The sequence below is a fragment of the Gavialis gangeticus genome, unplaced genomic scaffold, assembly GCF_001723915.1.
Source record: "Gavialis gangeticus isolate Ggan-Ray unplaced genomic scaffold, GavGan_comp1, whole genome shotgun sequence".
NCBI lineage: Eukaryota > Metazoa > Chordata > Crocodylia > Gavialidae > Gavialis > Gavialis gangeticus.
In genome coordinates this window covers 39,883,048-39,905,197 of record NW_017728998.1, presented here as the reverse complement: position 1 = coordinate 39,905,197, position 22,150 = coordinate 39,883,048, and the positions used below count along the sequence as shown (strand labels likewise).

Genomic DNA, 22,150 nt, shown 5'->3' with positions numbered 1-22,150 from the left:
CCCCCCCCCCTTTAAAAAAAAAAAAAAAAAAAAAAAAAAAGCCCTGTAATCACCAGCTCTGGCAGCAGGGATCAGGGCCTCTGAGTGATCATGGCAGAGTGCCCCCGTGCAGGGCAAGGCAATGGGAGGCAGCAGGGATAGTCCCCATGCTTAAGAGGTGCAGGTCCCTTAGTCTCTCCTCATAGGGCTTGGCCTATAAACCCTTAACTATATGAGTGGCCCTCCTCTGGACCCTCTCGACGCTATCCGCATCCTTCTTAAAGTATGGAGCCCAAAACTGGATGCAGTACTCCAGGTGCAGCAATGCCGCATAGAGGGGAAGGTATGGCCTCCTTGGTTCTATCCACACGCTGTCTGGGAGGTGTGGCAGCTTCACCTGTCAGCTGGAGAGTGGCACCATGCAGCCCCAGCAGCCCCAGATCCGAGACAGAGTGCAGTGCCCTGCTGAGCCACACTGAACCTGCACGATGCAACAGCTGCTGCGTGGGTGCCAGGCGAGGGGGACGATCCCTGCTGCCCCCCATTGCCCCACGCTGTGCGGGGGGGGGGGCTCTGCCATGAGTGCCCAGGCACCCCAATTGCTGCTGCTGCAGCTGGTGAGTGCAGGGCTTTTTTTTCCCAAAGTGCTGGGACTAGGCTGAGGCCGGGCGGGGGATGGGACCAGGCAGGACAGCCATGGGGCCTTCTCCCGTGGCTCCCTCCACCTGGCAAGAGGCAGGCACAGCTGGAGGAACCATGGGAGAACCTGGAGCCGCCCAGCTGTACCTGCTCCCTGGCCTATCAGAATCTCTAAATCTTTCCGAACTGGCATCGAATCTTCTGAGGCCAATTCAGCCAAAACAGTTTGAGACAGTGAAATCTCTGAATTGAATCACCTGTCCTCCAACTCATCTGAATCCAAATCCAAATCCAGATCAAATACTTCCCTATTCGCACAGGCCTATTACACGTGTATGCAACTAAGGTTCAGTCTGTGGCAGAAACTTTTTGCCAGTATAGCTATGTTTGTGGGGAGGCACGATTTTTTTTTTTTTTAATAAAAATGTTATTCAAACAAAAGTCCTAATAAGGATAGTTATGCTGGCATAATTTATTTTACTTGGGAAACTGAAATAAGCTGTACACACATAACAGTGCTTTTGCTAGTATAAGGCTGTGAACAGACCCAACACTAAATTAAGAAAAATGCCAGACTTACTGCTCAGGAGCTCACATATGCTGAACTGATATAACAGTTTGTCTCTCCAGCTATATTGGAGCTAAACTGTTGTAATTTTTTGAAGCTGAATGAAACAAATCTAGTGTTTACAGCACTCTAAGCTTGCAGTTAAAGCGAAGTAAATTAAACAGATGAAATTATTACAGGTTTAGCTTCTGTGGTGCTTAGCCAATTCCTTACATTAATGATTCTCAACCAGAGTGATGTGGCATGCTGTAGAGACATGCAGTTACCTACATAAGATTGAAATAGGCATCCATAGTATCAAAAGCATTCTGACCTGCTGTGCTCTTGCTTTGTTTTTTGCAACAGAAGAGTTGCTTTATTATTTTTCCATAGTCAAAAAAACAAGTTGAAGGTAAAAACCATTTTCCAAGGAGTGCCTGGAGTCTAATGAGGTTGAGAACCACTGCATTATACCACATGTCCAAGCAACACCCATTTCCCACATGGAGAGTAGAATATTATAATCTTTACATTTCTGTTGCTGGCATGAACCCTTATTTTGTTTTGTGGCCAGAAAATGCTCTGTGGCAGGGGAGAATATATAGAAAGACATACTATGAAAGCTATATTTTATCATGGCATGTTTTCCTTACTGTTTGCCTAATTGCCTTAACAAGAGAATTAAAAAGATTAATTATAATTTTGAGAACTTTATATGGGTAAATTTATATTTGTTACCTTGTTCTCCACAGACTATGCTGACAGCCATATCAATGAGTGCTATTGCAACTAATGGCGTTGTTCCAGGTAATTAATGACCTGCTTATTTGGTGCAGTTTTTAAACCAATTTTTGCTTACTCTTCCTCTTATTATCATAAACTGAATGGTAGACTTTCAGATGGTAATGAATGTATCATAGTGTAATTAAATTTAGACTTTTTTTGCCTTCTACTGAAAAACAAGTGAGAAAGGAAGTCATTATCCAGATGTGTCAAATAAAGTACTGTGTCAAACTTTTCAAGTGTTAAAAAGTAACGAGTTAGAGCCTCAAACTATGACTTTGGCTTAAAAATGATGAGGATGTGTTTGTGAGGGTTTTTAAATTAATTTGGATTTTTTATTTCCCTTGTAGTTTTTGTAGTCTTTATGGTGTTAGTTTATTCACATTTACAAGCTTTCCTCTGATACAGTGAGGATTAATAGGATTAATTTACAACCTCATACATATGTTCTGTATATTCTGAAATGGCAGATTCACAAGTGGTGTAAAAATATCCTTATCCTTTCTTATCTTGTAGCTGGTGGCTCCTATTTCATGATCTCAAGGTCTTTAGGTCCAGAGTTTGGTGGAGCTGTCGGACTGTGCTTTTATTTGGGAACAACATTTGCAGGAGCTATGTACATACTTGGTGCCATTGAGATTTTATTGGTGAGTGGTAACACTTATGTGACAAGTTACTTTTAGAAAACACTGCAACATTCCTGCCTCTGAGGACAAGGGTCAGAGATTGAAGGCCTGTATTTTCAAGGGTGACTTGGTCTGTTAGGGGCCCAATTCCATACTTTCACAAGTTGTCTGGTGTTCTCCATTTTGAAGTCAGGCTTCTTTTGAGGTGTGCCATTTTAGATATAAAACTTAGAGGTTCTCCAAATCATTACTTTAGAAAACCTAAGTTGAAGTGTTCAATATATCACTGTCAAAGAGAGAATGAATTGGATTGTAGGGTTAGAACTACAAAACTGTCCATTTTCAGATAATACCTGGGTGGGTCAAGTTGCAGGTTAGGATTCAGAATGGGCTAGAATTAATGGAATGAAATTCAGTAAGGACAAATGTGAAGTCCTGCACCTAGGATGGAACAGCCACAAACACAGATCAAGGAATGACTGGTGAGACTACAGCAAAAGGATATAGGAGCTATAGTGGACCATAGATAAATCAATCCATGTGCTCAAGGAAGATGTGGACAAGCTAGAAAGAGTCTATCAGAGAACAACAACAAATTATTAGAAGTTTAGGAAAAATTATTTACAAGAAAAGGTTGAAAGAACTGGAATCTAGTCCACAGAAGAGAAGACTGAGGGTAAATTTGCTAAATTTTCAAATACTTGAAGGTTGTCAATAGACTATTCTCTGTGGCCACAGGAGACAAGATGAGGAGTAAGGATCTTAAACTGTAGAAAGGGAAATTTTGGTTGGATTTGGGGAAGAACTTTAACTATGATGATGGTTAAGTATTGGAACAGAGGGTCTTGAGAAGTTGAAATCTCCATCCTTGTAGATTTTAAGATGGTGGTTAGACAAACTCTTGTCTTGAATGGCTCAGGCAGGGATGGTCCTGTCTTGAATAACGAGTTGGATCAGATGACTTCCTGGTATCTCTCCAAGGCTTATTTTTCTATGATCCTTTAACACAGAACTTCCCTACAGGGTAAAGATCCTTTCTCAAAAGTATTTTATGAATGACAGCTTGATTTATAATTTTGTATATAAAGTGTGTGTTAAAAGCAAATGGGAAGGAGCAAAATGTAATTTAAACTCTTACTTGCATTATTACATCAGTGTAGCATGCTTTCTTGCTCTTTCAGACATATATTGCTCCACAAGCAGCAATCTTTCATCCTACTGGTGCTCATGATGCATCTAGTGCTACGCTGAACAACATGCGAGTTTATGGAACCATATTCCTCATCCTCATGGCCATTGTGGTTTTTGTAGGAGTAAAATATGTTAACAAATTTGCTTCTCTGTTCTTGGCCTGTGTAATAATATCCATATTGTCCATTTATGCTGGAGCTATCAAGTCCATCTTTGATCCACCTGAATTTCCGTAAGTAATCTTCCTGGCTGGGATACATCAACCTGTAATTAAGAAAACCAAACCGAAACAAACAAACATAAAGCCTTTACTTACTGTAGAAGTTTCTTTAAAACTATCTAGCTAATATGTTCTGCATGTGCTTCATTGCTCTAGAAATCAGTTACATTTAAGTCACTCATATATAAGGTAGCTGCAGTCTGAATTTAATTAATGTTTTCTGGCAGAAGCCTGTGTAACAAAGCTTCTTAGGCTAAAATGAAGTGATCCACTGCATTCTTTAACTAGGTTTGGTAGAATGGTGCCTTCTCCAGAGCTGAGGAAAGGTTTGGTGGAAATTGACACTTTACTGTTTCCCCTCCCACAAAGAGCATCTCACACCCTAGGACCCCATACGACTCCCCGTGCAAACTCCGTTAATTTTACAGAGCAAAGTTATTTGGGAGCTTTGGGTACAGGCACTCCTTCTGTGATGCCATGACAGGAGCGGTGACTAGGTCCTAGTGACCACCTTCTTCCTCCTGACTGGTGTGGGTTGTACTGGCCCACAGCCAGAAATATTGCTTAACTCTCATGTAGTGGAGTCAGTTGGGTTCATCTATCTTAATTGCTTCTTTGCCAAGTATGAAGCAGCGCAGAGTAACAAGTAGTGTAAGGATGGTTGGGTGAGCGGGGCACGAGCTCTAGCTACTGCCTAAGGGGGATGCCTTGGCCTCCCAGCCCCACTCTGCTGCCTCCTGTTCTTTCTGGCTCCAGCCTCATGGCAAACAGCTGTGGCACAAGAGCATGTGTCTGTGTTTTAATGACATTCTAGGAAATGTAGTTCATAGAGCAGCAGTGTAGCTCTCTGCTGCTGGGTGAGATGTCACACTGTTTTTTTGCTGCTGAAAAAAGGACCATGTCAAGGACCATGTTAATCAAGGTTTTTTGCCTGCTTGACATGGGTGTCTGTGGCATAAAATGAGGTGACATCTCCTATCATCTCTTAGCTACATGCCATGAACGCCATGTGCCCACAGAGCTTGGGGGGGCACAGCAAGCTCCTGCAGGTGGCAGTGGCACTGTTGGCAGTAGGAACATGGTAGCAGCAAGCAGTGAGCTCCCACAGGTGGCTGCAGTGCTGTTGGTGGGGTGGGGGTGGCTGAGCAGTGATCACTGCAGATGCTGCCAATGGTGTTGGTGGTGGCCAACAGCAATTGGGGACTACCTGCAGACACCGCTGGCAGTGCTGGTGGCAAGGGGGGAGGGGAGATGAGCAGTGATCCCGTTCAGGTGCCACTGGCAATTTTGGCAGCACCTTTTTGCAGGAGGTGCACCGCCAAGCTCAGGGGATGCACATGCACCCCCTACACGTCGCCAGTGCTACATGCTACCATTGCTGGAGCCTCCAAAGCCAGAAAGTAAAAAGAGGGATTGCCATAGGTACATACCTGGCCAGTTACAGCTGGGAGCAGCCGTCTTTGTATAACACACAATCCTAAATTATTTTCTCCTTTCCCCTTCAGGATTTGTATGTTGGGCAACAGGACTCTGTCAAGAGATCAGTTTGATATTTGTGCCAAAACGGTGGTTGTGGACAACATCACTGTGGTCACCAAGCTTTGGCAGCTCTTTTGTCACAATTCAAACTTTACCACTGATAACTGTGATGAATATTTCATGCTTAACAATGTTACAGAGATAGCAGGGATTCCTGGAGCTGCAAGTGGGATTTTAAAAGGTATGATGACAAATGCTGCCGCATTAAAGGAAACCCTCTTAAGTGGCAAACAGAGCAACTGGAAAAGATTGTTCTGCTCAGTGCTGCAGAGGGAGGTTAGACTAACTAATTCAAATTACAGTGAAAAAAAATTCTTGGTAAGCCAAATGATACAGTCCTATAAAGAAAAGATAGTATTAATCATTTTCTTTTCTGATAAGAAGATTGGCTTTTGTGCAGTAAAAATGACTGAATTGGATCTGCACATGTGATAACTTTTAATAGAAAGCCATCTACAATGCCCCATAGGATAAGTTATATGCCATATCGTTTTCAAAAGAATGTTGAAGGATCTGAATTAGAGCACAGTAGGAGAATTTTACTTAATAGATCTTAGATGGAAGGAACATAGAACATAGAAATATATGCATGAAAGTAATTTACTGACTTCCCTGCTTTCTGCAAGTTTGCAGCAGAGCTTTAGAATAAAATCTGGGGCTCAATGAACAACTGTTCACCAGGATACCCTGGGAGTAAACTAGAAACAATGGCCACAAACTCCTGGAAGATAGTTTCATGCTGAACACTAGGAAAAACTTCTTCACAACTAGGGTGTCCAGACTATGGAACAAGCTCCCCCCAGAGGTGGTGCAATCACCTACTCTAGAGGTCTTCAAGAGAAGACTGGATGGTCACCTGGCTGGGGTCACCTTTCCTGCTTATGCAGGGGGCTGGACCTGATGTTCCTTTGGGGTCACTTCCAGCCCTATGAGTCTATGATTCTACAATTAGTCTCCTCTATTCACCACTAGTAAGGCCATATCTGGAGAACTGCGTCCAGTTTTGGGCTCCCCACTACATAAATGATGTGGAAAAATTGGAAAGGATCCAGCAGAGGGCAACAAAAATGGTGAGGGGGTTGGGGAACATGGCTTACTAGGAAAGACTGAGAGAACTGGGCTTATTTAGTTTGGAGAAGAGAAGACAGAGGGGATTTAATAGCAGCTTTCAACGCCCTGCAGGGGGGTTCTAAGGAGGATGGAGCTAGACTGTTCTCAGTGGTGATAGATGACAGAACAAGGAGCAACGGTCTCAAGTTGCAGCAAGGGAAATTTAGGTTGGATATTAGGAAAAACTCTCTCACTAGGAGGGTAGTAAAGCATTGGAACAGGTTACTTAGAGAGATGGTACAATCTCCACCCTTAAAAGCAGATTTTTAAGACCAGGCTGGATAAAGCCTTGGCTGGGATGATACAGTTAGGGATGGTCATGTTTTGAGCAGAGGGTTGGACTAGATGACCTCCTGAGGTCCCTTCCAACCCTAATTTTCTATAATGCTATGAAAATAGAAAATAAATCAGTTTTAAATTTTAAAGGGTACAGGTGTCCTCATTTTCACAAGAAACATTAACACAGCCTCTAAAATAGATGCAGCGTGTATTCCATGCAGTGTCAAAACATATTTAAATGCAAATCAATGCAGTGCCATAATTTTTCTACTTCCTAAAGAATAAATTAGCTTTTGGGCAGAAAACTGGTCAATCCTACCTCTTCAGATTTCCTTAGTTTTTATGTATATGGATGCTGTTTTATTTGATTTGTGTGGCAGTATTGCATTTATCTTGTATTGGCTAGATAAGTTGTATCCATGTGGCAAATAAAAATGAAATTGCATTTGGTGAATTAATACAATCAAAATATAAACCCTTCTAGTCTATTTATTGGTGATAATTTGAAGATAGTTGTAATTATTGTCAGATTGGCAGGAAAATACAGCCTAGAATTTTTTCCCGTTTTGAAAGCTGAGTGTATCTAGTGTTGAAATTATTGTAACTCACTAGATTTCAGTCTTTGAACCAAGGACTGTGCTGCTTTGAGCATATCACTTAGTAAGTTGGGTTTGTAATCATGTGTCCTAAATGTCTGGTAATAAAAACATGTTTGTGTTAACCTTTCTCTCTTTTTTTTTTTTTCTTTCCTGCTCTGTTCTTGTGATAACACTTCCTTACGTCAGATAATCTGTGGAGCAATTACTTGGAGAAAGGCGAAATACTAGAGAAAGCTGTTCACTCATCACTTGATATACCTGGGCTGAAAAGCAATCTTCATCTTTATGTGCTTTCTGATATAGCCACTTCCTTCACAGTCCTAGTTGGTATCTTCTTCCCTTCAGTGACTGGTGAGAATACTGGAAAGAGACAAATTTGTGGGATTTTTATATTTTTCTTTGCTCTTTTTGTTACCAAATATATTTTACGTAAACTTAATGTTTGTGTAGGTATCATGGCTGGTTCAAACAGATCAGGAGACCTCAAAGATGCACAAAAATCTATTCCTGTTGGAACAATTCTTGCTATCATCACCACATCATTAGTCTGTATCCTTTTAAAATTAGAATAGATTTTTAGCACATTCTAAATGACTCAGTTGAACTTTTATTGTGCTCCCAGTTCATTGTACTATCCTGTGAGGACTAAAATACCACATCACATCAGTAAAACTCCACACTCTGGTTCAGCTGAAAATATTCAAAATTTGTGCCTCTTTCCCACAACATTCTACTTTGCTTTCTGGATTCTGCTCTTTGCCATTTGATTAAAGCAAACTCATGGACTCTGTGGCATTTTAGGTTGGCTGAAAGCTGGAGACATTCATAAGAAACAGGGACAGCCATTAAGATTGGAAAAGACTTTAAATAAAAGAATCTCTGAATTTTAGTTCCTTTTTCTAAAAGAAACAAGTCTTTTATTTAGTAAAGTGTGGGGAGTCTGTGTTCTCTTTCACATAAAGTGAGTGCTTAGTAATGGAAAAGTCTGAAAGATGGCCAGGGATCAAGATGCAGTTACTGTTTTATATATTTGAGACAAAAGTTCAGCAGTAGAAAAGAGGAAGGGGTAAAGAATGCATTAAAAAGGAAATCAAAAGATACAAGACTGGTGGCAGTGGAGTTTTATAGCCCCTGGTGTGCCAGGTATCTTAGGAATCAGAACTTGTGAAAGTTGTGATATCTTTTATTAGACCAACTAGATATTTGCAAAAAAAAAGGGTTCTATTTGCAAGCTTTTGGGCACAATCACCTTTCTTCAGGCATAGGAGAAAGCAAAGATTTTAAAATCACTCCTAGGTAGAAATGAAAATTCATATTTCACAGGAGAGCTGAAGGTATATTAAGAAAGCTGACAGCCTGGCTCCTGCCCATTTTTCCAGTGAAATCTGCATGTTCACACAGCTCAAACTGCCTCAATACAAGATAATTTCCTGCCCAGGAGAACTTTCCATCACCCCAGACTACTGTGAAATATGAAATATCATAACCAGAAGGAAACATGCGACTGTTCTGACTTTTAACTGAGCCCAATTTGCACAAAATGAACTATTCCAACCAGGAGATCTTTATATACCTTCAGCTCTCCTGTTAAATATAAATTGTCATTTCCACTTAGGAGCTATGTTACAGCTGCATTTCCCTATCCTTCTCTTCCCTCCCTCTATCTCCCTCTCCCTTTCCCTCCCTGCCTTTCTCTCCCTGTTTCTCCCCCCTCCTTCTTCCTCTCTCTTTCCTCTCTTTTTAGGTTATTGAAGCTTTGTCTGCTGGATGACTCTCTTCATAGCTAGACATTTATACGCCATCCACTGGAAGGTTCATAACCTAGAAAAACTTTTAGGACTAGTCAGGCTCTTCTAATATTCTTAAAAACATAAAATAAGAAAAACAACTGTGAAAGGTCCTGGGATCTAATGTCTGGTGTTATGCCTTATTGAGGGTTAAACAGTAGTTTAACCAGCAAGCTGAAATTGTTTACAGGTGTTGTATGTAGCTTAGGAATTAAACCCCTACCATATTTTAAATCATTGGTTTAAAATTTGTTTGAATTTATTGCAGCCATAATAGTAAACACCTACTTTCCTTAACATATTTTGTATCCAAGACTTCAGCTGTGTGGTATTATTTGGAGCCTGCATAGAGGGTGTAGTTCTTAGAGATAAGTAAGTAACCATGAACCGTTTTACCATTTTAGCATGTTTTGTGGTGGGAGAAGATTGTTCCCTGTTTTTTTGTATTTTTCTGTTTGTCCACTTAGTTTGCCAAAAAGCTACAGTGTGAAATGATCCACCATCACTATTGCTGTATGTTGGAATGCCTAATATTAGATTGTATTAAGTAATTCTGTGTTTGACAGTGGCAGTTATATGTCTAAAAAGCTCAGGGAAAGAAATCTGAAGAACATTGCTAGTCAGGGCTTTAGCAGTACAGCTCAGTTTGTATTACAAATTGCTTCTCACCAGGTGAGAATGCAAAGTAGTGCTCAGACAACAAAGTGATAGGCAAAACAAATTGATGTGGAAGTCTGAAGTATTTAGGAATATTCCTCATACTAGAGTTTCTCTTCAAGAAAACATTCAGTTTTGTTTAAATAAAATCTTTAAAAAATATACTCAAATGAAAGCAAATGCAGTAATAAAAAAAGTCTCCCTTAAAATGAAGTCAGAATGGCCAACATTTCTTTTTTACAGGTATGGTGATGCAGTGAACAAGAACTTAGTGGTGGGCACACTCTCTTGGCCCTCACCTTGGGTCATTGTGATAGGGTCCTTCTTCTCTACCTGTGGAGCAGGTTTACAGAGCCTCACTGGAGCCCCACGACTGCTACAAGCCATAGCCAAGGACAACATTATTCCTTTTCTCTGGGTTAGTATATATTAAAATGGGGGCTATTTTGTTTTGGGTTTTTTTGCTGTATGTAGGTACCATTCACCCTGTGGCCTAGCCAACCATAAGAAGTTGTATTTCTAGGGACTAGAAGAAGGAGATCTGAATTTGCATATGCCATAAACCTGATACTTAGATCATTTGAGACTGATAAAATGTTGAGGACTGTGCACACATAACATAGGCATCTCTGTGTAGAGAAGCATAAAGTGATTAAGTTAATGATGGAACCCAAGACCCCTAGCAGACTGCCATTTTTATGTGATTAACATGTTAATTGTACAATAAATTTAGCATGTGTCACATACAAGGTTTTTAAGATGCAATAAAATGCCAAACCAACCACAAAGATTTAATAGATTTCATAGACATTAGGGCTGGAAGGGACCTCAGAAGATCATCGAGTTCAGCCCCCTGCCCGAAGGGTAAATGTTCCCATGTAACACAGAACATCTTTGTGGCTGGTTTGTATCATGCTTATTTTTCAGTGTGTGCCATATAGGCATCCAGGAGCAGTGTGTGCAGCCCAGCTGCATGTGAACCTTTTAAACATGTTAGCCTGTGGGAAACTGGCAGTGGTGCTTTTGGGCTGCAGTAAGCCTTTTAAATATCTCAGGCCCAGAGAACCTGAGACCAGGAAGGCTCCCTTATGTCAGACTCCTAGTGCTTTGGTGCATTTAAAATATAGATATGCAGTTGAGCCCCAGTGGGTAGCAGAATCCCAGGTTTAAGTTCCTGTGCTGCTCTGAGCCTGAAATTGAGGAGCTTCTCCCTGATGTTGGGTTCCTGGCACCCCAGGACTTTTACAGAGTGCTTTATTAAGGTCCTGCTTTGCTGTGAGCCCACTGGGGATAGGTCTGTCTTTCAAGTTGCTGCAGGTAGAGGCAGACCATGCAACTGGGATCAGAGGAATTTTATCTCCCAGTTCCAAAAGCCATGCTTCCTGCCATTCATATCTGTCGTGGCCGGATGTGCGATCGGGTGTAGAATTCCTCTGATCCCAGTCATATGACTACATTAACATCTGCAAGGGGCCCAAGAATAAGGAACTGTTTAAGAGTAAATGGCCATTACTCAGAAAGATAATTGAGATGTGAAAGTGGAAGTATGGAATACAAGAACTGAAAGCAAAAGCTGGAGGAAATAATTTGACCAATGTGAAAACCCTAGTGAGGCCTGTTTATATTTTGTGCTGGTTTTGCTTTTTCTCTTTAAATGTTTGTTACCGTAATGCAGAAGCTGAAACACTTCAATAAGGCTAGAGAGTCTGAGAGACATATTTTTGGTTAAATAAATAAAGGTGAGAAAAATCAGGTCTGTACAAAAATTTGGAAGAAAGGAGACCAAAATAAGATGGTCCATGTTTAAGTGCTACAAGACAATCATGATTAAAGCTATGTGAGGCACTGCAACACTAAAAACATATAGTCAAGAAGAACTTCAGGAGGGGTGGGTTAGTAAGTTCCTTAGTCAAGCACTGGGAATTGTTTGTATTGAACACTTTAAAACATGGGCACTTTGAAAGAGCTGATAATCTTGCTTTAATGTTTTCTTCTCAGGCTTCTGTTAAGTATCAAGAGACAGCCTGTGCCATCAGGGAGCAGTCCCAAGAGGGACATACTTCAGTTCCTCTACTCGATAACTATTTCTCTATCATTGTTCCTGAAGAATTAGGAAGAAATTGCCTTTTACCAGAACTGAGAAGCAAATATTGAAGCAGTAGCTACTTTTTAGTTGTTGCTTGCTGGGTGCAGGCTACCCCTTTTACTTAGCAATTCCCAAAGCAGGAAGGAAACATTCTCTTTTTTCCCTAAAAACTGGGAGAAAGGATGGGACAACTATTTTATATTTTCAAATTCTGTTACGTGAATAGTCTTTTAAAAAAGCAACATTTTAATGGAAAAAGTGTGTTTTTAAAGAAGGATTTGGATGGTTATTTGGTGTCTTTATTAACAAGTCCAGCATCTAATTCAGTGGCCAAGAGAGAGGGATTGGAATTAGCTGGACCCTGTCCTACTTTTTAAATGAAAGATGAAAATATAAAGCAAATCCTGCTGAGGTAAAAAATACAGGCTATTTTCAGTCATTATTAAAACCATTTATAAGCAATGCAACATTGAACAAAATATCAAATGTTATAGTACAAGTTAGTAAATATCCCTGTTTTCTTTTCATTCAGGTTTTTGGTCATGGGAAGGCAAATGGTGAACCAACATGGGCCCTTCTGCTAACAGCATTAATTGCTGAACTGGGAATTCTTATAGCTTCCCTGGACATGGTGGCTCCGATTCTCTCAATGTAAGTGTCAGTTTTATATATGAATCACAAAATAAATAGGATCTGCTTTTAGAATTGTGCTACTTGTATTGATTGATAAATAGGATAAATAGGATCTGCTTTTAGAATTGTGCTACTTGTATTGATTTTTAGAATGTTGTGATCCATTTGCTTAATAAAATAAGCATCCTGATGTCCAGCTACATTCACATGTAAAGTCTCTTGCCTGTGGAGCGCATTGTGTTTAAGTACAGATGTCAGAAAGCCTGAGGCTTAATTGATTCTGTCTTTGCAATTTAGTCTAAGCTTCATGGGATTGAATCAATAAGTGAGTGAATAGACATTCACTTTTGATTCTGGAAATGCAGCCACGTGCCTGCAGTGGCCCAGGCCAGAAGCCAGGGGCCTCTAGAGCACACCTCCCTTTTCAGCTGGAGCAGACAGCTTAGGCCATGGCTAGCCTGCTCACCCTGCAAGGAGGGGTTTGTGGGGGAGGTGCAAGGCATCCTGAGATGCTGGGGGACTGTGAGTTAACTTGAATCTGGAGTGGATCTGGGACAGACGTTCAATAAACCGATTTAGCCTAAATCAGTTAAAGCTGATACTATACCCATCTAGGTTTATCTTAAACTGGTTTTGCCATTTTGAAAGTGATTTATGTGCAATGAACATCTGTTGTGTTACAGATTTGAACCAGTTTCCAGTCCCTTATACCAGTTTATGTGTAATTTGTGTCCTTAGCTTATGAGTGGATGTTATTTTTGCCAGACTTGGATTGGTTAGAGGTTTAGCATCATTAACAAGGCTGATTGTGTTATTTGTGTATGAGAGAGAGGGAGACACTCAGACCTTCACAGACACAGTCTGCATAAACAATTCTGAATATGTTTACTAAATTGTTCCTTCCCTAGGTTTTTCTTGATGTGTTACCTTTTTGTTAATTTGGCATGTGCAGTACAAACCCTTCTTAGAACTCCAAATTGGCGGCCCCGATTTAAATACTACCATTGGTAAGCAAATTAATTGGTCTGCTTTTTTTTTTCCTAGCCCCATATTCCTTAGTGTGTATGGAAGAATGCTAACCCTCCATATAAGTGCAGGAGCCTCGTAGGGGAGAGGGGGTGATTAAGTGTTCTCTTCTTCTGGATAGAGATATGAAATGCAGCTTTAGTTCTATAGTTTATCCTGGCACCCAGCATGAGAAATAGTCCCTCTGATCACCTTAGGGTGTCTGGCAAAATGAAACAAAGATGCCATGTCCTGAGGCTGCAGAGATTGAGGAAGGATCATTTATGATTCACGTAAGTTCTTCCTACTATCTGGTAGTGTGAAGGGATGCAGGAAGAAAATCCTGTGGTGTTTAGTGTGGATCAGAATTAAGATGTTTAAGGTAGTGATAGTATCCATTCCCGCGATAGAGTATTGCAACAGTGATGAGGAGGAGTACATAGAGTGTATTTTACTGTTGTTTAGTTCAGAAAAAAATCAGAGGGTGAAAAAACCTTTTAGAGGAAAGGAACAAAAACAATGCATTTGCTTTTAGCCCTCCAACCCCCAAATACTTGCCAATATTTTTATGTTTTCTTTGTTTTTAGGGCATTGTCATTTTTAGGCATGAGTATTTGTCTTGCATTGATGTTCATTTCATCCTGGTATTATGCCCTGGTGGCTATGCTTATTGCAGGCATGATTTACAAGTACATTGAATATCAAGGGTAAGTTTCTAATAGAATGGGATAAGGAAGAAACAACATATTTCTTTTTTTAATAACTTGTCTTTTAGATTTAACATTTAGTGCATGGATTGCCGTAGCCTTGGGATCATGGCAGAGTCATGGAATTTTTTCTTTGTTAGAATATTTTTGCAACCACTTTGCAAAGGAAAGCTTTAAAAGATTTCCTTTATATGCATCTGCAGGGTGCCCCTAGAAATTTGACCACAGAACTTGGAGGCCCCTTTGTCAATCTGTTTCCCTGCTGCTGTTTACTTTCTTGACTTAAATTACTGGCAACAAAGGAAGCCTGTGGGTAGGCCTCTCCCAACGGCTGGTTCTCCCAGCCTTTATGGTTTATAAATTGGTCAGGCAGAAGGGTTGACCCATTATAATGGGAGTAAGGGAATCAGAATGCTAAACTCTGAAACTTTGCTTGGAATACAGTAAGCTGTTATAACATGGTATCAGACTGATAGTTTGCCCGTATAATTTCACTTTCATAACTTGTGTTGTCTGTGTATGTGGGAGATCTTGTTCACTGAGAAGTTTTTTCTTTCTTTTAATAAATTGTAAGCTAAAAAACATTATAGGTACCACAACCATAAGCTTGTTGAAAAATAACCAATTTTCCTGCCATAGCGAGGAAGTTGAGCAATGTTAAAATAATCTAATTGCTAACACTTGTGTTCTTTATAGTGCAGAGAAAGAATGGGGTGATGGTATCCGAGGTCTGTCACTCAGTGCAGCCAGATATGCCTTGCTCCGACTGGAAGAAGGGCCTCCTCACACCAAGAACTGGAGGTATGCATTTTGATATGTAAAAAGCAGCCGTTGCCCAGCTTCTAGGCCTGTGTATAGTGTCTAAAACAATAAATTAATGGCATGCAAAGATTAGATTGATCCTGAGCAATAGTTTTGCTGCCGGGTCATGAGAGACTATAGGGCTGTGGGAGTGGGACTTAGGGGGTCGCTCCTCCCGGATCTGGGTCATGGGCTGAGGAGGGAGAGACAGGTCGAGGTAGTCAACCAGAGACTGCGGCACTGGTATCATTGTGAAGGCTTTGACTTCCACAATCACAGCCCACTCTTTGGTGAGGGAGGCAGTGGTCTGCTGGGAAGAGACAGCCTACACCTCGCTCCACTGGGGAGTCAGACTTCTCAGTCAGACTTGCTGACCTGCTCGACCGGGCTTTAAACTGAGCCCACCGGGGGATGGGGGTGTACTAGCACTGAAGGCCCACTGGGCAGCTTTTGTAAATCCAGCAGGCTAAGGCACTCTACCCCAGTTCCAGAGCAATCCGTAGGGAAGGCAAAGGCCCCCAATACTTACATGCCTGTACACCAATGCCAGGATCTTGGGGAACAAACAGGAAGAACTGGCCCTTCTGCTAAACAAGAAGGATTACAATATCATAGGGATAATGGAGACCTGGTGGGACTCCACCTGTGGCTGGGCCACAAGTATAGATAGCTATACCTTGTGCAGGAGAGAGCATGGGGACAAAAGGGGTTGGGGGGGGTAGCTCTCTATGTCAAGGAAAGCTGACATTGGCACCCAGGGGGGACAACTGGAGACTCTCTGGGTCAAAATCCATGGTGAACAAGGCACAGGGACACAATGGTGTGAGTCTACTACAGACCACCTAGCCAGGATCAAGAACTTACCAGGAATTTGCCAGGAAACTGGCTGAGGCTGCATGCTCCCATTACATGGTTGTCATGGGAGATTTCAGGTACCCAGACATCTCGTTGGAAGAGCACTCAGCCACATCTGAATGGTTGCAAAGCTTCCTCATGTGCGTGGATGACCTCTGTCTGACTCAAGAAGTCTATGAACCAACGAGAGGCAAAGCACTGCTTGACCTGGTACTGGCAATGGGGGATGGCTTAATCAGTGACCTAATGATTGAAGGGAAGCTGGGAGACAATGACCATGAGCTGATCACCTTCACTATCCACCATAAAGCTGGCAAGTCAGTCAGCAAAGCAGAAGTCGTCGACTCAGGAAAGCTGACTTTCACAAGCTCAGGAGGCTTGTTGGTGAGGCCCTAAGGAACCATGACCCAAAGAGGAGTGGGGAGTTCAGGTAAAGTGGTTGCTTCTCAATGGAACGATCCTGGAAGCTCAAGCAATGTCTATTCCATCTGAGAGGAAAGGCAGCAAAAGAGCACAGCAGCCCCCTTGGCTCTTCAGGGAACTAGTGGACCTCCTGAATCTAAAAAGAAAGATCTATAAAGGATGGAAGGCTGGATCCACCCCAAAGGAGGAGTACTGCACACTGATCTGGACCTGTAGGGAGTGAACCAAGAAAGCCAAGACTGCGACTGAACTCCAGCTGGCTACACACATCAAAGACAATAAAAAGTCCTTTTTTAGGTATGTGAGGAACTGGAGGAAAAGCAAGGGTAACACTGGACCCCTGCTAAACCATATGGGACAACTGACAACCAACACCCAGGAAAAAGCCAACCTGCTTAACGGGTATTTTGCTTCAGTTTTTCACCAGCCCCAAGGGATGGCCCTGCTTAATACAGTACAGGATGGCCAGAGTGAGGGAGATCTGTTACTTTTCATCAATGTTGACCATGTGAAGGAACACCCTGAGAGGCTGGAGACCTTCAAGTCAGCTGGGCCAGACAGCTTACACCCCAGGGTGTAAGGAGCTGGCAAGCATCATAGCTCTGCCACTGGCATGGATCTTTGAGAACTCGTGGCACTCAGGTGAAGTGCCAGAAGATTGGAAGAAGGCCAGTGTGGTGGCTATCTTCAAGAAAGGGAGAAAAATAGATCCGGAGAACTACAGGCCCATCAGCCTGATCTCTGTCCCAGGGAAGATCTTGGAAAAAATTATCAAAGAGATCATTCTTGACAAACTGGCTGAAGGCAGTTTCCTGAGGAATAGCCAGCACGGGTTTGTTGCAGGGTAGGTCTTGCCTGACCAATCTCATCTCCTTCTGTGACCAGGTGACATATCACATGGACAAGGAAGAAGTGATTGTCATATATGTTGACTTTAAAAAAGCTTTTGATCTGGTATCCACCATCATCTTATAGAAAAACTGGCCAACTGCAGCCTCGGCTACATCACAGTCCACTGGCTGGGGGATTGGCTTCATGGTTGGACCCAGAGAGTGGTAGTTGATGGAAGTCAATCACTGTGGTGTGCCGTGACAAGTGGGGTCCCCCAAGGCTCCGTGCTTGGGCCTGTTCTTATCAACATCTTCATTGATGATGTGGACATTGGTGTCATAGATTTCATAGACAATTGGGCTGGAAGGGACCCCAGAGGATCATCGAGTCCAGTCCCCCACCCCAGGGGCAGGAAGTCAGCAGGGATCATAGGATCCCAGCATGATGAGCATCCAAATGTGTTTTGAAGGTGTTCAAAGTGGGTGCTTGAACCGCCTCAGGTGGCAGTCTGTTCCAAACCTTGGGGGCTCGGACAGTGAAGAAGTTCTTTCTTATGTCCAGCCTGAACCGGTCACAGTGGAGTTTGTGACTGTTCGATCTTGTCATCCCTTGGGGTGCTCTGGTAAACAGACGTTCCCCCAGATCCTGATGAGCACCCCTGATAAGCTTATAGGTGGCCATCAGATCACCCCTGAGCCTGCGCTTTTCCAGGCTGAACAGCCCCATTGCTCTCAACCTCCCATCATGAGGTCTGTTTTCCTGACATGTGATCATGCATGTGGCTGTCCTCTGCACCCTCTCAAGCTTCTCCACATCCTTTTTGAATTGCGGAGCCCAAAACTGGACACAGTACTCCAGCTGCGGCCTCACCAAGGCCGAGTACAGTGGGAGAATGACATCCCAGGATCTGCTTGAGAAGCATCTATGGATGCAAGCCAGCATTTTGCTTGCTTGACCAGCCACAGCATCACACTGAAGGCTCATGTTCATCTTGTGGTGAACCATGACCCCCAAGTCCCTTTCATCTGTAGTGCTAACCAGCGTAGCACTACCGAGCCTATAAGCATGGTGCAGGTTTTTCCTCCCAAGGTGGAGAACCTTGCATTTTTCGGTGTTGAACACCATATCAGGTTCTTGTCCGCCCATTTCGTGAATCTGTCCAGATCTGCCTGGATCACCCTCCTGTCCTCAGGTGTGGATGCTTTACCCCAGAGTTTGGTGTTGTCAGCAAACTTGGTCAGTCGGCTTCTGACACCAATGTCTGCATCATTGATGAAGATGTTAAACAGTATAGGCCCTAGGACAGAGCCTTGTGGGACCCTACTCGTCACAGTGCACCAAGACAGTTGGCTCCCATCGACCACCACCCTCTGGGTCCTACTGCAGAGCCAGTTCCCCAGCCAGCGGATAGTGGTGATGTCAAGGCTGCAGTTAGCTAGTTTAACCAAGAGGTGATCGTAGGATACCAGATCGAAGGCTTTTTTAAAGTCAAGGTGTACAACGTCAATCTCTTCCCCTTTGTCCAGGTGATAAGTCACCTGGTCATAAAAGAAAATGAGATTGGGCAAGCAAGACCTGCCTGCAGTCAGAAGCAGACTGGCTAAGTTCGCTGATGACACCAAACTTCGGGGTAAAGTGTCCACAGCTGAGGACATGATAGTGATCCAGGCTGACCTTGACAGGCTCGGAAAATGGGCGGATGAAAACCTGATGGCCTGCAATGCAGAAAAATGCAAGTTATTCCACCTTGGGAAGAAAAACCCTCAGCATGCTTATAGGCTTGGCAGTGCTGCTCTTGCTAGCACCATGGCCAAAAGGGACTTGGGGGTCATGTTTGACCACAAGATGAATATGAGCCACCAATGTGATGTTACAGCCAGCAAAGCAAGCAAAACTCTGGCTTGCATCAATAGATGCTTCTCTGGCAAATCCCAGAATGTCATCCTCCCACTGTACTCAGCCTTGGTGAGACCGCAGCTAGAGTACTGCATCCAATTTTGGGCTCCACAATTAAAAAAGGATGTGGAGAAGCTTGAGAGAGTCCAGAGGAGATCCATGTGCATGAGGGCAAGAAAACAGGCCTTATGATGAGAGGCTGAGAGCTATGGGACTCTTCAGTCTGGAAAAGCGCAGGCTCAGGGGGAACCTGGTGGCTGCCTATGAGTATATAATGGGTGTGCATCAGGATCCGGGGAATGCCTGTTCACCAGAGCACCCCAAGGGATGACAAGGCCCAACGGTCACCAACTCCTCCAAGACTGTTTCAGGCTGGACATAAGGAAGAACTACTTTACTATTCAAACCCGCAAGGCCTGGAACAGACTGCCATCAAAGGTAGTGCAAGCACCTACTATGGACTCCTTTAAGAGTCAATTGGATGTTTATCTTGCTGGGATCCTGTGACCTCAGCTGACTTCCTGCCCCTAGGGTAGGGGGCTGGACTCAATGATCTTCTGAGGTCCCTTCCAGCCCTGATGTCTATGAATCTATGGAAAGTAGGAACTTTAACCTAGATCTCCTACAATCCTGATGGGTCTCAACCGCCAGGGTATTGGCTGTTCTGCAGGTGCGGGGGAAGGGGGGGGGGAGGAGAGAGGGGCAACATTCTCTTAAGGGAAAATTTAGGTGCATAATTTCTCTTGTGCTCATGCACACATACATTTGACAGGGTTCTTTAATTTTCCTCTGGATTATCCAATTTACAATTTTGTTTCACCTGTCTCTTTATTATCTTTGCTTAGTGTTAAGGACAACATTCCCTTATGTTTTTCAATGGTTTCCAGCTGTCATTACAACTTCTGATTTTTCTTTTCCATCTCATACATAATAGTTTTCCGTGTGGCTATTTGAACCATATTCAAGTTAAATGACTGTGACAGGGTGCCGTCTGCATTTTTTGTAGGCCGGTGAGTGGACACCTGTCAAGTCTTGCAGAATTTTCCTCCCCTGGGAGGATATTATAGCAGTTTAAGTGCCTGTCTTTTAAATGGGAATTGATGTGCAGGAACTTATGTATAGTGAGTATGAAAAACCAGCCATATTGTGTGCCTTTTCTTGCCTTTGGTCACAGAGTCTTTGCCCAGGCTCTGCATAAGTTCAGGGGCTGGAGGTAACATAAATTCAGTGAATGCAGGGACCCTTACACTTTGTAGTACTACTGCAGAGAGGTGTGGTTCCAGCTTTAAAAGCTGGGTTAGTGGCCAAGAGTGACTTCTCTTGACCTCTTCTGTTTTATAAGCTTAAAACTAGATCACATAGGCTAAGTGAATTTTGCATGGGAAAAACAATTCTACAGTTGGTACCAGAAAAAGCAAATCACAATGGGGTAAGAAATCCTAATTAATGGAAAGTTGCATATGTACACTTTCCCCGCTCATCACTGTTGTTGATAGCACGCCTCAACCTCTAAACTAGAAATATGTTACAGGCTTACCGAGCAATCTGCTGCCTTTCTAGAGGAGTAGAAGCCTACCTTGTGACATACTTCAACCCCAGAGGTACACTCCTGGGGCCTTGTCACACTTTCAGGGATACTCTTCAGTCCCTCTCTCCTGTCTGCTGCTTGACTGTTGAGAACAGAATGAGATGCACCAGAGGTCACCTTCCTGACCCATGGTGCCTCATCTTTACCCTGCCTCACCAGGGTCTTTGCCAGCTCTTAGCAGAGGGGGTTTTCCAGGTAGAAGCAGCACACTGTTTTCTGATAACCTGCTCAGAAAAGACAGATTTCCCCTTCCTTGGAAGAGACCTGCCTGACAATAGGTGGGTTGTAAAAAATAACAAAAAGATTTATTTTAAAAACAAGAGAAAATGTAAGAAATCAGTAACCATATGTTAAGACATGGACAGGGCTATAAGAATAAACAAACAAAAGGAAATATTAGGACAGTAACCTGTTCTTACCCTGCCTCTTATATCTGAGAATGCAGTTGTTACTCAGCCCACTAGCTGAGGGACTCTAATATTTCCCTATGCCTGGGAAAACTACAAAGACTTGCTCTCCAGGCTTAAGTATTGTTTCTTATCTGTCCACTTATATACATTACCATTGGATTCTTGGAGAGTCCACACTATGCTTGTAACTTCCTGCCCTACCCAAAGGTGCATACTTATCAGACTAAAAATCTTTCCTGATTTAAGTATGACTAGGATATTTTTTTTTATCCTTTCAGATGTATCTCAAAGACATCGTCTTATTTAATTTCCCCACTACCTCTTTTCAGGCATTTAGTCTTTGAGCCTCTTCCAGGTGTGAAACTCAGTATGCAATTCTGATCTTATTATAACTTTTAAGAAATGCATTGGATATCAAATACCACAATGCATATAAGCACAAGGTTCATATAGCTGAATACAGCTTACTGTCCCTTCTCCTTTGAGACTACATGAGCCTTATTAGGAAAACAAACTCAAGAAAACACCCCACAAACAATTTGCATTATAGTGGGGTTTGTGACATACCTTAAATAAAACAAACTGACTTAAAATTCGTATTTGTTGATATTGGTGATATTGTTACCATATTTTGAGTTCTGGGAAAAGAAGAACAATGACTGCCTAGTGCTGTCATTCAAGATGCATGCAGCAAGTAGGCAGAAACCACTTGTCTATTTTGAATGTTCTTAATTTCCATGGGTTTGGTACACAATAGTCATACCATCTTACTGCATGAATAATATATGTAATCTACAAACATTGGGCAGAACCATGAAAATCCTCCCATGTAAGTAAAATACTAATGCATCTCTCTTAAACTGAGTACTTGAATTTTTTTTAATACTAAGTTCAAAACTGCATAAAGCAGAGGTTGTCAACTGGCGGTATAAGTACCCTTAGGGGTACTTAGAAAGGTG

General features: G+C 42.5%; 1 protein-coding gene across 1 annotated transcript in view; it reads left to right on the top strand.

The window, feature by feature from the left end:
* The window catches only part of SLC12A4 (solute carrier family 12 member 4), a 125,965-nt gene that overhangs the window by 87,630 nt on the left and 16,185 nt on the right, over positions 1–22,150 (top strand). Inside the window, exons 5-16 of the mRNA XM_019505738.1 lie at positions 1,918–1,972; positions 2,465–2,595; positions 3,756–3,997; positions 5,491–5,705; positions 7,699–7,863; positions 7,963–8,061; positions 9,614–9,671; positions 10,200–10,374; positions 12,575–12,693; positions 13,584–13,682; positions 14,268–14,387; positions 15,084–15,188. Coding sequence (XP_019361283.1) covers positions 1,918–1,972; positions 2,465–2,595; positions 3,756–3,997; positions 5,491–5,705; positions 7,699–7,863; positions 7,963–8,061; positions 9,614–9,671; positions 10,200–10,374; positions 12,575–12,693; positions 13,584–13,682; positions 14,268–14,387; positions 15,084–15,188 — 1,583 coding nt within the window. The remainder of the gene's footprint in view (positions 1–1,917; positions 1,973–2,464; positions 2,596–3,755; positions 3,998–5,490; positions 5,706–7,698; positions 7,864–7,962; positions 8,062–9,613; positions 9,672–10,199; positions 10,375–12,574; positions 12,694–13,583; positions 13,683–14,267; positions 14,388–15,083; positions 15,189–22,150) is intronic.